Genomic DNA, 14,700 nt, shown 5'->3' with positions numbered 1-14,700 from the left:
GTTAAGTGAGCTGTCGTCTTCTGAAGCAGATCTTCATTTTCTGTGTGCACAACACGCACTCAGCCTTTATCCATGGAAGGTCAAGATGAAGCTTTGCAAAAAGTGTTACAGCTCTAATTGCCCCTGTTAAGTGTCTGAACTGCATCTCATGCACACAGTCTCAAGTGACAAGTTCTACAAGCCAGCAAGCCCCCAGCCTCTGCTTCAACAGCAGCTGGCTGTGTAGTGCCTTGCTAATTATCCCGTTTCAAGAAAATTTACAGAATCGGCTAATGATTCTTTCTGAGCATACAATGTAACAATAACAAAGGAATTTAACTTGACAAGAAGGAAGATTACAGCACCGTTTATTTAGTATAGTTTCCCCAATCCAATGAGTTGCCCGACAAGGAGAACTAGTTATGGAAGACAATGAGTTCATGGTAAGTCCCTGCAAAACCTCAGACCAACAGAGGCTCTAATATCTAACACATTTTACTCTCTCCAAAGTTCAGAGGCAGAATGCACAAGAGCAATCTAGTACATGTTAAAAATTCTTCTCAAGCTTAAGTTACACTACTAAGTACTCAGCAGTATCTGCTACTCCTTCACCTCCAGAGCGAGCAGTATTTGTTAACCTCGTGCTGCAGCGTGCTCATTAAAACACAAAACAAAAACCATTTCCCCCCCTCCCTCCCCAAAGTAACTGCATTTTAAGCATCTGGTACAAGCAAGGTACAGTTACTTCTTTATAAAACTCTTCATTTCTTCTACACAGAAGTCCCTAATTCACTGAGAGACTTCACCATCAGCAGTTACTTTCTGCAATAGCAACAGAAGTTTTTAGTAACTGCACTTCAACTGTAGCAGGACACAGTTCAATAAGCCGATAAGATGATGTGCTAAATACTGATTTCTCTTCCACTTCTAGGCTGGTTCTGTCAATTCAAGTGACCACCATAAAATAACTAACAGTAAAACTCCAAATGTGCTAGGTTGCTGTGCATAGAAACAGTACATACAAAGTTAACAGCAAATAACAGATGTGGCAACTGCTTAATTTCATTTGCTTTTTGACACCGTGCAAGTCGCTAGCCAGCTATTCATTGTGAGGTAGCATGTTTGCCTCAATTCCAGCTCGTGGTTGTGTGATGGTACCCATCTTCCTCCAAGTATTCGTGTTCAGCAAGATGAGACACACAAGTTCCCATTTCTCCGACATGATCACAAAGATTGCAATATAAACAARAGAGATGATCTCAACACTCGCATTTTCACTAGTCCAGTACCAGGGAGGAGAATGATGATTGATGGAGAATGACTTAAAGTGAATCTAGCCACAATATGTGGAAAAACCCAGGACAGCATTTCAAGGAAATGGTGGCAATACACTTCCTTTCAAAGACAGTCTTGCAGTTGTTTTTTCACCCTCACACCGCACTAGTTTAAGAATGATAAAACAAGGAATGCACCTAGCCAGTATTTAAATACCAATTGTTGCATTACTTAAGTCTGAATCGAGTCCATAGGCTTGATTCATGAACGCTGTATTGACTCAGCTGAACAGGAACTAAGTTAACTTGCATGTTGAGTTGCCTCTCAAATGTCAGTTGCTATTTATTAAGTGAAGGATGAGGAGAAAAGCTGCAGATTTAAGACATATTAGTGACCACTAACAGAAGATGGAGACTCAAACCCTTACCAGGTGTCACCTAAATTGTCTGCAGTTTGTAGCAAAGGGCAAAAACAGTGAAAACTGTTTGAGCCCGAACAGCTGTGCTCGTTAAGGCCAAKAGAGGTTCAAGAGAAAAACATTCAGAAAAGCATTAAAATATAGCAGGAAGTTAATATGAAAGTACTTGGCATAATCAAACAGAATTATTGTAGTTCTGAGACTCAGTATATATATCTAGCCTTGAAAGACACTGGSAAGACAGAGCCCATTTCCATGTAAGTAGGTATAGGTTTTGTTGGTTACCAGAAATGGCTTCCAAGTTCTGTTTTCACATTTTGAAGGTGTGATATGCAAAGCAAGAAATAAGGGAGTCAATACAGACTTCCTTTCATGAATCCAGCCCTATATCCTTAGTGGTATCTTATCCATGCCACCTGTAGATATTAACAGTTCCCAAGCATCACAGTAAGCAACATCTTTCTTTAAAGCTTTTCTTGTTCTTGCCACTTTTCTTGCCATTCTTGTCTTTGTTTTCTGACATTTTCTTTGCTCTGATTTCTCTCATTAGATCAAAGAATACCTGGAGGAGGGAAAAAAAAGATATAAAACAAGTTCTGCTAGCAGAAAAACAGATGAACACTGTATTAAGCAAAAAAACCACAGAACACACAATATATACCATGACAGACTGACACAGCTAGACAGAGATGCCCACAGCAAACTCAACATCACAATTATGAAGGGAACAGGACAGTCTTACCTGGCTACTAAATCCCTCAGCAGCCTGTTTCAAGAAGCTTTACTAAAGTATCATTCTTGTTGGAAAACTTGTTGTATGGTTGAGGGCTCACAAGAACTTTTGTCCCCAAAACACCCCCAGCCAAGCATCTGATGTGTTAAACAAGAGAGGTGAATCTAGTTCTGCCCAAGTACTTAAGAGCTAAGACTATACTAGGTAGTGCCCTGCTTGTTTTACAGATGGGTGGTGCCAGTAACAACATTATGGCACAGAAAATACTTTTTATAAAAGATATTCAGAGAAGAGCAAATACTCAGATGAAGTTTCACTAAAAACTAAAGACTTAACAGAAACTGCAGATCTGATATCACCGGAAAGGTTCAACAGCTATTTCACTGCAGAGTGGTATGGGGAAGCTATGGTTTTTTAGCACTGCAGAAGAGCAAGAGTTTCATTTTGCTCTACAGACCTAGGCTTTAAGTGGGCAGCTACACATCTCTTGGATACTTGGCAACAAGACCTTGCTACTGATCAGAAATAAGATCCCTTTCTCACATTCAAAACCTTCTCCTAGAAGTGTTTTGTTGTGCTACACTGCTGACATTGTTGTGATAGTGCCTGTGAATATATGGCTTAAAGAAAAGGTCTAGAACACCACACCTTTCTAAACTGATGTTAGGCTAGGAGACCACAGATATACAGCCGTATACCTGCTAATCTACTAAACTGGATGCTTTTCATCAGTTAAGAGGTGGGCTAAACACCTTCTGGTTATATTGAACAGCTCAGGTATTTCTATTTTCCCCTACTGTTCCATTTTTTGGAACTGTCTGAACTTTTAGTGATTCCCCAACAAGTCAGAATGTTTCTTCCCTAGATTTAAGTCACGTCACATCTTTTATAGCCAAAGGTTTCAAGAGTTATCAATATGCCATTTTAGCCAGAGATAAAGCAGTCGCATGTTTTCACAAGGTACCTCATGTGCAAACAGCACTTTTACCAATAAATTAATAGAAACTAAGAAATTAGCAGCAGTTTACCAATTAGTTACATGTGCAGTCTGGCTAGTCATATGCATTCTTTGTTCCAAGAGAAAGGCATTTGAACTGGTAAAGTTCAAACAGATGCACATTACCAGACCAAACATTGGGACTCCTTAGCAGACCAAGCAGCAAGAGTCTCGTTGGGTTTTGGTGAAACAAAGGAGACACTCTTTCCAGAGGCTCCTAACTACACTGAACAAGGTGGAGAGGTACAAACCCCTTTGCTTTCTAACTGATTCAACACTGAACAGTCAGCTCATTTTCTTCAGAATACTCCCCCAAAGCAAGGTTAAGGCAAGAAGTCAGCAGCAGAAGCATGCTGATGATAGTGATGAAACCTGGACCTACATGGACAGGCGAAAAAATGAGAAAAGGGCAGCAAAGAGTTTTCTGTAATTCACTATAGTCTTAACAAAAGCAAAAAAATATGCAACACCAGCCAGACCATGTAGAGCCCTGAAAGGAAAACAGGATTTCACAGGCAGCTATAGCCAATACGATTGCTATTTAAGAGGACACAGCTTATTAGATGACACCTGTGGTCATCCCACTCACTWCTGAAGTCCTTAAACTTATCCACCCTTATCTATTACTGCAAAGCTGGTTCAGATGCAAACACCTAAAACAAGAAAACTTTAACTTACAGGGGTTCTCTAGCTCCTCTAAACTAGGCACACAAGCTTACATAGTTCATTGAGTAATTGTTTTAATAATCTACACTTCCAGAAACTCAAGTGTGGACTTGCTTCAGTCACATTTTAAAAACAAAACTCACCCCACATACACACAAGAATTAGTCACTCAGCTACTGAACAAGTTAATGACGTTACTGTAGAAGCAGTCAGTCTTTTGTCTTACCTTATCTACATTTGCTCTCGTTTTAGCAGAGGTCTCTACGTACTGCACACCCCACTCCTCTGCCTTGCTTCTAGCCTCTTCTACAGGCACTTGTCTGCGCTCTTCCAAGTCGGACTTGTTTCCTACTACCAATAAAGGGATTTTATCCTCTTCAGCCTTCACACGGAGAATCTGTTCCCTAAAGCATGAGGTATTCAAAATAAAGATATCTGTTAGAAATATTAGGAAAAAAAAGTAGCTTATCAGGAATAGATTATGTRGTCTGCATACATCTGGTGTTTACAAAGGCATTTAAAGATTTCCCAGTTAAATACACACTTTTAGACAATTATGAGTTCACTGTACTATCACTATGTGCTTTACACTAATAGAAGGTTCATTTTTCCAGAATGGTTGTTTCACCATTAGTTGGAATGTTTGTTACCCAGGCTTTATTAAAGAACAGTTGTACAGCAGAACAGCAATTCACAGCAGGAGTTCACATCTGAATGTGAACTAAGTGTCACATCTGCCAAGTTTTAGCATAATGCTTAGTGACATTCTTCAAGCTATATCCCACCTCCATATAAGCCTGGGAAGCATCAAGGCTTTGTGAAGGCAGGAAGTCGGGAAAAGCATAAGTAATCTGTAAAATTAATACAGGCTACCCATGCATCCTAAGGGGAGAGTTACTGAATAGTGATAAACTGGACTAGCAAGCTTCCTTCTCTGAATCTCCATAAAATATGGAATTAATACTAACCAGGGTACTCTTGTTCAGTCCTAACAAACCTGCCAGCACCTGAGCTATGCTGCATGTAAGTCTCAGTCAGAAGCCAGACTGGCACATGCTGCTGTTCATGCACCCTGGGAAGGCTAGACTCATGCACTTGCTCTTAGTTTGCCTTTCATTTCCTTATGAACAGGAACCGAAGTAGACAGGGTGCTACCCACCTTTCACATCACACTGGATTTAACCACTTTGGATGCTGGCATTTTCTGTGCACAAAATAGCTGAAGGAATTTAGAGTGCAAAATACAGCATTGAGACCAAAGCCAACAATCCACTGTTCCAGCCAATGGTACCTTCATACACCCTGAGACTGCAGAGGCATCAAAAGCAAGCACTGAATGCACTGAGGGCATCACTGAAAGGCTTAAAATACACTCACAGTYCAACATTCAACTTGTTCATAAGCATTTTAGAACTTGGATGATCAAAAATTCTGATGAATAGTTTAGCCCATGGCATTGACGACTCCTACATCTATTCCTCCTCTTCCCTGGAAAAAAAAGGGGGTTTCCAAGCAGCCAATTCTTMGATTTCTTAGCAAAAGTTACATGTAGCTAATTTCATTCCATGTTTACTTCTGAACTATTGAAGAGTAGGAGATTCTCCATCTCAAAGCTTCCTAACTTACCTGCAGGCCWCTGCCTGGTATTTTACTGTTTGGTTGTTGCTATTCGTAGCCTAGAACTAACAAAGTTCACCTAGTTACGGTCTGGGCAGGAGGGTTGAGTGGGAAGAGACTGCCAAGATAAACACTCCTTTTCATCTCAAGGTTAAGCCCAAGGCTTAAAGCTTTGATTTTGCTTAAACATGCAGGCAAAAACTCAAGTTGAATACTTCCAGGAAGCATCTCATCCTTTTCCTGTTTTTGAATGGCCTTTCCTTCCTCCTGCATTAGAAAGAACGCTGAACACTGATTTTTGTAGCCCAGAAGTCCAACTGTTTAGTTCCTTCAGTTTCTGCAAATAGGAGGAATAGGACAGGATAGTCCTATTCTAGTGTTCCCTATAAGGGGGCCACCCTCCTGCAACCTGGCAAAAGTCACTACACAGCTAAGGAATACATTCACATGGCTAAGATTCAGTAGTTTCCTAGCATCACTGGAACAATTTAAAACATCTAGAACCTAGACTTCCCCAGAGCATGGAAAAGTTAGACCTTGCTTCTTGGAGGGGAAAAAAAAGTCCTAGAATAAGTCTAAGTGCTAGCATTGAGCAAGGTAGACACTTCCTATTAGCTTACACCACTAATGCTAAGTGAACATAAGCCAGGCTGATAATTTAAGGACTTCTGGCAGGCATAGGAAACACTAACACTTTCCTTATGCTTTGGAAAGTCTCACTCCAGGTTGTACAGCTGTCCCAGCAAATCTCTGGATTACTCTCTCCGCTGCAGCAATAGCTATTAGCCAATGAAGGTCAGACCATCTCCCCTGAATCTGCCCACATGAGCTGAGATGAGAGCACTGGATTAACTCCCCACCCCAGTTCTCTTTCATGCCACGCAAGCCATTTCTGTACTCAGTCTGGTACAGATTTTTACATCAGAACAGTTAATCCTGGGAACAAAACYGAAGCATTTACTGCTACTGCTTGTCTTTCTAGGAATACGCCTGCCTACAATAGCGGCACTTGGCTGCCAACCCTTGTTTGGCACCAAGCCATACCTGAGAGTGAAGGCTAATCCTTCCTTTCCTTAGAGCACCTGCTTCCAGCAGTCAGCAACAGTGTCTGAAATCTGGCCAAAAGGTAGACTTAATTCCAGAAGTACTGCTTGAAGATAATTAAACTCCACATTTACCAAGAGTGAAGAGTTGGCTGGAGTGCACATGTTCTAGGAGTCCAAGAATCTGTTACTTGCCTCAAGTTGCTGCTGGCATGAGGTACTCCTCAGTTAAATGCATGAGGACAACTACAGCCAGAGGCTACATATAGTGGTTTTAGTTACCACTTGTTTGAGAACAGAATTGTAGGCCCRGCACCTTTATTGACCAAATGGGAAATGACAAAAGCTGAAGGAGTTGTAGTTTAAGAAAAGCTCTGTCAGAGCCACATAGGACTTAAATACAACCCACCACCACACTTACCTGAACTCTGCTGTTGCTGTAAAGGATTCATGCTCTGTTATTGAGAAGACTAGAAGAAACCCTTCCCCGCTGCGGAAGTAGTTATCTCTGATGGCTGCATAATCCTCTTGTCCTGCTGTGTCCAGAATGTCTATCTGAACTTCTTCACCATCCAGAACTACTTTCTTTCTGTAGCTGTCAGCCTTAGTAGGTTCATAGTCTTCTACAAACTGATTAGCACGAAACAAGAATTAGTTTAACACTTACTGTTCAATGGCACTCAGTATTTTCCTGCATCCACTCTTCTTCCTAAATTCCTCAAGGCCTTTCCATAGTTCAGTTACCTACCAAGTGGCATCACTGAATTTGACTATAAAGTACTTAAGCACTTAATACTTCAAAGAGCCTGCCTAGTCAAGAAAAAGTCTTTGCTAGATGCAACTCTGTTCAGCAACTTCAACACAGTTTAAAGGACAAAGGAACATCTAGCATAAGCTGTCAGCAACCTGGTACTGTACCCACTTCAAGAATAAGGCACTTGTGAATGTCCCAAATGTCCCCTCTATGCACTCAAACACATTCATATTCTGCATGTCATTTGAAGACACTGCTCCTTCACTAGTGAGCAATTCTGTCACTCTTGGCCAAAGACTTTCCCAGAGGACACACTTCCCAGATTCCTACATCCTCCTCTGACCAGCCATGTCACCAGGTCTCTTGCAGCTTACATTTGGTCCCACTAGGCTCCCACCAGGTTAGCCTAGTAAGCAGTAGCACTGCRCTTTACAGAGGCTGAATCGAGCTTACCTCATCGTACATAAACTGGAGAGTGAGTGCAGATTTGCCTACGCCTCCACTGCCAACCATGATCACTTTGTGGAGGGCCAAGGAACTCTGGTTCTTGCTCTTGCTGGCTGCCATTGTCCTCTTCTCCACAGATGTTAAGTGTCAAGAAACCAATCAGATCTGCAAAGAGAGGGGAGAACAGTCAATGTCCATGACATCACTGATGGCATCATAGTAATTTAAGGCAAACTACCCCACTACTGTTAAAAGAACAGATTAAAACTCCGAGTAGTAGGGTGTTCAAATATATTTAATACATCAAATACATCAAAATATTCAGTTTGTGTCACTCACATCTAAGTATAAACCAGTTATTGGAACCAATACCCCCTGTTCTGGCAACAGGGCCACCAATACAGACAAAGACTTGTCACAGAAGCTACTAATCGAACAAAGAGCTGCTATTTGTAAATCCAGCTTCGGTGACTGCTATCTAGACAAGKTTTTCTTGAAAAGAATTTCTTCCARCATCATAAAATTAGTTCTATAGTTCCTGTTATAGGACTTTATATCCTTCTGAAGTACTTATGTGAATACAGCTTAGTTTCAACCTAAAAACAGAGCTATATCTTACATCTACTTTTAGTAGAAAGATGACTTTAGATCTCCTCTACACAGGAGTAGAAAGAGCAGAGAGATACAGTAAATTTTGGCAGAAACAAATTGCAGAAGCATGTAGTGGAAAGTCTTATGACATGACACTTGCATTTGTTTCATGCCGTTCCTTCCTTTTGATGTTGCAAGTCTTGCAGTTAAGAAGGATTTCTTGAAAGARAAAGAAAATCCCCTCAGTTCCCATTCTTCTGATGCTACAAATAGTAAACTACTGCTCTGCCCTACAGAGAAGCTTCCATAAACAGTTACTTTTTAAACAAATCTTTCTCATTTGTGTCATGCAAACCAAGTATTTAAGTGATGGAGACCTGTTTTAAAGTATTAATGCATTTTGGGAGAGTAGCTGGAAACAGCAGCCCAGAAAGATAAATATCAACCACCACCCTGATAAGCACAGAACAGGGAACAGCAGCTCTGTAACAGCAGGCTGGGACAAAAGCAGAAGCGATAATGCACCAAAATCCCCAGCCAAGATGCATCACCAGTCCTGAATGCCCCAGCTGAGAAATAAACACACGCATGATCCCCAGAATTGCAACTGCTACGTTACAGATGCAAGGATGGTGGCACTTGCGTCCTCACAGCAGAACAACCAAGGGCCCTGCCACAGCAGCATGTTCCAACAGGGACAGCAGACCACTCGGGTGACATTTGATGTGGAAAACAGCAACATAAGCCGGGCTTTAGAGCACCACCAGAAACACAAACTAGAGTGCAACATACCTACTAAGTCCTCATTAACCTGGACATCATTTAATCTAAAAGACACTACAATCACCATATTGCACCAATTTTACTGGGTTCAAACACAGAAGCCTAGGGTAGAAGTATTATTTTCTGAAAGCCTTCAAGCTAGCTAGTTGTCCAAAACAAAAATTATGAAGGGGCTAAGATGCTGAGCTATAAGCAAACTACRGAATTGTTTAGGTTGAAAACAATCTCTGGTGTTGTGTGGTTTAAATTAACTCCTTCCAAGTAGAAGGCCCTAAGCAATCAATTTTTGTCCACTTGAGTCGAGAATGGAGATTCCATGACTGCTGGGCAGCCTATTCTCATGTTGCACCAGAATTACCATGAAGTTCCTTCCCTTGTTATGACTTGATCTTCTGAAAAAGCAGAGCTCCAGAACTTGCAGAATTAGTGCATACCACACAAGAACCAACACAGCAATCAAGAAATGACCTCCAGACAGTATTTTCAAGCGTCTGACTTAAAATATTCTGCATCCTGAAATGTTGCAAGTAACACCTGCCTGCTACAAACACTTGCAGAGTAATGCAAATAAATCATTTTTAAGCGCTCATCCCAGGATAAACATTGCTAAGTGGAAACAGGCATTTTCCTCTGGTAACCATCTATTTCATTATGCAGCAGATCTCTCATCCAAGACATTGCTTAAGTACAAAACAGAAGGTTACAGAAATGGGAATATAGAAGTGAGAAGTGATCTCAATGCAACCATGACTGTTCTTTACCCTCAAGATCCTCGTAACAAGCATCCTACAGCTGCATTAATTGCTAGGTGATCTCTAATACAAAGGCTTCATGTTAGCACTTTCCTGGGATATAGGCTTTATGCTACTGCCCAYGATGTGGACTTGATCTATCTGATGTGTCAACAAGAGAGGTAGAACAGACTATGGCTTCAACACTCAAAAAAGTACTACRCAAGTGCAGTATAGAAAGATTTACTAACAGTTTAATTAGAACATAGCAGCCTCTTCCTTCCCATCAAGACAGATAACATTTAACCTTAGTATCTGGCCATATTAAACCACTTTTGGGGTAAAGGGCTGTCCAGCTTGAATCAGCACAAGCTCTCCAYAGTGCTAAATGCTGCAAGAGAATATTAAAACCCTCTTTGGCCATCCCACCTCAATATGGAGAAAAGATGTCAGAGTTGGCCTTTCTTTCTGTGTACAATAACAACATCTCACAGCCAGAGCTAAACAGTAAACAAAAGCATCTGACAGCATGTAAATATTGAAAGTTTGAGCACACCTAAGGCTAGCTTTGGTAGTCAAGATACTTGACCCTAACATTCAGTTTCCTGAAGAGTCGTTACTAGTGCTAATTGAATCCTTTAGATTGATACTATATGAACTGTCAAGTAAGGCCAGTGAAACAGGGTCAGGGCCCAAGYCAGTGCTGTATTCCCAAATTCTGGAAGCTTCACACGAACAGCAGCCCTTCTCTGCTGGCAGGGGAGATACAGAAACACAGTCCTCCTCCTGGCCTCWAGAGTTGGGCAAGTAATGGTGTAAAACAGCAGCAGAAACACAGAACAGCCARGCAGTACAGAGCAAGACAAGGCTGTGCCCGACAGACCAGTATGGCACTGGACTGACAGGCTTACAGGRCAAGAGACTAAAAGCACACCACCAATTCTGTAAGGGACTTAGTTGAGCATTAATATAGCAGCAAGAAGTTAATACTTTGTTTACTTGCTTCTCTSCATTTGCAGTCCAAGAACCTATTTACGCAGCAGTGTTCAAAGCTCTCATACTACTGTTGCTTGAGGTTAGACTCCCTAACAACACAAGGGGAAGCTCCCTCCTGAACCATCTTCGGTTAAGCAAAGAAGAGTTTCTCTGCTCTGTAGATTAAGTATCCTTGAGCTAATCAAGATGTTGACATTAACTCATCTTTACAGGAACAGTCTTGTGAAATCCAAGCACCTCTTTCATAGAAGAAAGAAAGCCTAGAAGAGCCAGAGATAAGCACAGCTGCCATTAAAGCATGATTCAATTCCCTACAGTTTTTCCTTAAGCCTAAGTGACCTCTTGCTTCATCTGAGGATAGCAGGTTCTCAGTACAAGCTATCAGAAGAGCCTGCTCTGAGCAGATCTCCAAACATGTCATTTAATTTTGTGATCAAAATTCCATCCTCTCCAACCTMATTCTTTACTTGCTGAGAAAGGAACAACTCAGACAGGATCTACCTTCCTCTGACTGTTGTTAAGGTTAGGTCTTCAGCTCAATCTATTATTCTACCCTCAGGTTTAGTGACACCATCCCGAAACTGTGGCAAGTGTATGACCTGCAAACCACCTGATGTTCATTCCCTCAGCCTGATTGTTTCAGAGCTGTGTGAATAGTAAAGGGCTASAGGCAGTTGGGGTCAAAGCATTATTACTGCCCTGGCACAGTTATGAAGCGACAACTAACTACTCACTTTATCTAGGTTAGCTGACAGTTTAAGCCCCTGGACTGAATAGCTGTACTATTTGATAGTAAGTTACACAAAGCCATTATTTACCATACAAATTCCGTGATGCGAGTGAGATGCTCCTCAGACCAAGAAATGAAGGCTGTACCAACAGAATTTAGCCACATGAAGCACAGCAAGATCTATGATCAAGCCACAGTAGTTGTTTTGATTTTAATTTCTGAGAATGTGTACTTGGCCAGCAGGATTAATTCTACCAACAGGTTTTGCACCCAAACCATGCCACCCTCAACAAACCTAAGCCTAATGTTCAGGTCACAGCCTCTGCAGGTTAACTAAGGTCTCTTACTCTGAAGGAATCAGCACAATAGTTTCATTCTTCTCTAGTCTCTAGAAACAGAGCACTTCAAAGCATTTGTTTACAAACAGCCCCATAAACTCCAAATTAAAGCATTAGTTTGTCAGTTTTACCATCTCCTCCTCAATCTAAACAGTTAAATGATTTCCAGAAGATTCGGCCTAAGTTTCGTTTAGCCAATGGCAAAATTCAGAGAGCCTATTGAATTACTATCTATATTTTGAACTGGGTTATACCTTTGCGTCCTTTTTATTTCATCTCATTTAAGGCTCACAGTTGTATAGTCATTTAAAGGAAGAGAGTGAGAGGCACTGCTTGTCACCTTACCAAAAAACAGCCCATTTTGCTAACATTCTCCCAAATCCACAGACAGAAGGAAAAACATTCACTAAGCGTGCTATTTTCTAGCAAATATGCCATTAATATAGTGAGAAAGCACTCTAGACACGTCAAGGCTCTAATTGGAATCACTTCCAGTTTTGCCAAATTTGAGATTCAAAAAACTGAAATAAAGCTCTAAACTAGCTCAAAATTGCTGAGATCAGTCCTTGTTCTCTCACTGTGCAGCTGATATCTTCAGGCATCTCTTTTCATTGCTGCCCTGCCACTGAAAGCAGACATTCTTTGGCTTTTAGAACAGGCCTCTGGAAGCCCAAGAGTCCAGTAGCTTGACAGAGGAGCTTTGTTAAACCTTTCTGATACCTATTTTTAAGAAGAATAAAATCTGGGTATTCARCTTATTAAAGACTTAAATATGATGTCACCCAAAGCAAGCACAGAGAGGGCTGGTTTTTGTTTATTTTGCAACAAGAGCTTGGYGATTCTCGCTTACCAGAATACGAATTAGAGGCTTTGGGGTGTTTGGTTCTGCGATAGGCATGAAAACACCAGCAGAAATTCCCTAGATCACACAACTAATTAACAATATCACTGAGCCATGAACTGCAAGAGCTCCTCAGCTATTTTGAGGTTATCCTGAAAATATTTAAGTACTGAAATTCCATTAGCATCCAATGGACTGTAAATGCTCCAACTGGTAGCTGGAATAAGAACAAGTTCTTTTGAGATTAAAAGTGACATTCAATGCTACTAAAGTTTCAGGACATGCATACTAAAAATAAACGTGCTAGTCTATCATTCATTACTTTGCTAATACCTTATATTTTGGCCTGCCTCCACGTATTGGTTTTCAGACTAAAAGGAAAGATTATGAAGTGCTTGGTAGCAACTCCTGCTTAAAAAAAACTCTTCGTCTTTCCTCATGTACTGCCATTTTCCCCCCATCTTCTCTGCTGTGCCAGAAGAGATTTTTTTTTATTTTTAAAAAAACTAGGCCACACTTAACCATATAAAGAACCTCATTCAGCTTGAGAAGTCTTGCAGAGCAGACTTTAAGTGCAGTTCCACGGCTCGTGTTTGCATCACCCAGTACCGCTGTCACGTGCCTCCCATCCCTCAATCCTCTGTCCCTGCCATTGCCTGTCCAAGGCCACCTCCTCCTGCAGGASAGCTAGTCAGTGCAGACTCCCATCAGCAAAGCCCATCCCTTGGGCCAGTGCTGAGGGGAGGAAACAGGTTTGTGCAGCTGAGGCCAAAGAAGGTGGGACTTGAGCAACCTAGAGGGTAAGGGCACTGCTGCAGAGGCAGGTTCCYTGAGCCACGCAAGCCCAACAGCACCAAGCATTGGTGCAAGTGCATGCAATTCGGACAGATGCACCCTTTCTCATGTTTCAATAAAGAGCTAAGAGGTAAACAGACAGAAACTTGTTAGTAGCAGCTTCAAGGAAACAACCTTGCTTAGTTGTCTTCACATCAGTAGATAAGGAACTAAAATCCTATCCAAGTATTCGTCTGCACTGAAATTGCCCATTTGATCAAGCCTTTACAGGGCTGCTCACTGGGAGGCCTCGGTCCACGGCCGGGCTGGCTGTCAAAGGAGAGGCAGGTTAAAATAACCCATCAGACTGAAGTACTGACCAAGGTAACACACTCGGGCTTTGGACTGAAATATTTCCTTTAAAGTGGAGAATGATATCCAAATTACTTGTTTCTGATCAATGGCTAGGCAGAAAGACAACTCCTCTTACACAGTACTTCTAAGGCATCAGAGCACCACAAGAACTTAATTGACACTCCACTAAAGAAAACTGCAAAGCCTTTTGCCATAGAATAAGTGTATTAACTACCAGAAAACATTTGTATTTCTGCATGCAGCCATAATGCAGCTCTGTTTTGCAATACTACAGTCACATGCCCCAAAACCCTGTAAAGCATCTTAAGCAGAACTTGATTACAGACATCAGAATAAGCTTTGTGTCAGTACTTCACTTTGGTCCTGGAGTACCTACAACTATATAGGACTACTAATGAATTTTTTTTTTTTTTTTTTTTTGGCACCACTAGAAGTGTCAATGCACTGTTGTATCAGAAGTTTTTGTAAATGGCAACATTATAATTTAGTAAATAACTTATTAAATATGAAGACTATTCAGCCATAATGCAGCTCTGTTTTGCAATACTACAGTCACATGCCCCAAAACCCTGTAAAGCATCTTAAGCAGAACTTGATTACAGACATCAGAAT

At 41.2% G+C, this 14,700-nt stretch overlaps 1 protein-coding gene across 2 annotated transcripts in view; it reads right to left on the bottom strand.

Moving 5' to 3' along the window:
- Positions 1-466: 466 nt before the first annotated feature.
- Positions 467-14,700, bottom strand: part of RALB (RAS like proto-oncogene B) — a 41,628-nt gene continuing 27,394 nt past the window's right edge. For both annotated transcript variants that reach the window (XM_026054006.1, XM_026053995.1), the window contains exons 2-5: positions 7,936-8,094; positions 7,150-7,358; positions 4,295-4,472; positions 467-2,234 (exon numbers count right to left, since the gene is read on the bottom strand). In XM_026054006.1, coding sequence (XP_025909791.1) covers positions 2,115-2,234; positions 4,295-4,472; positions 7,150-7,358; positions 7,936-8,049 — 621 coding nt within the window. In that variant the 5' untranslated portion in view covers positions 8,050-8,094 and the 3' untranslated portion in view covers positions 467-2,114. The remainder of the gene's footprint in view (positions 2,235-4,294; positions 4,473-7,149; positions 7,359-7,935; positions 8,095-14,700) is intronic.

The sequence above is a fragment of the Nothoprocta perdicaria genome, unplaced genomic scaffold (genome assembly GCF_003342845.1).
Source record: "Nothoprocta perdicaria isolate Ctin4 unplaced genomic scaffold, notPer1 scaffold_0, whole genome shotgun sequence".
NCBI classification, from domain to species: Eukaryota; Metazoa; Chordata; class Aves; order Tinamiformes; family Tinamidae; genus Nothoprocta; species Nothoprocta perdicaria.
The sequence above is the reverse complement of the archived record's forward strand: the minus strand, read 5'-3'. Positions and strand labels throughout refer to the sequence as shown.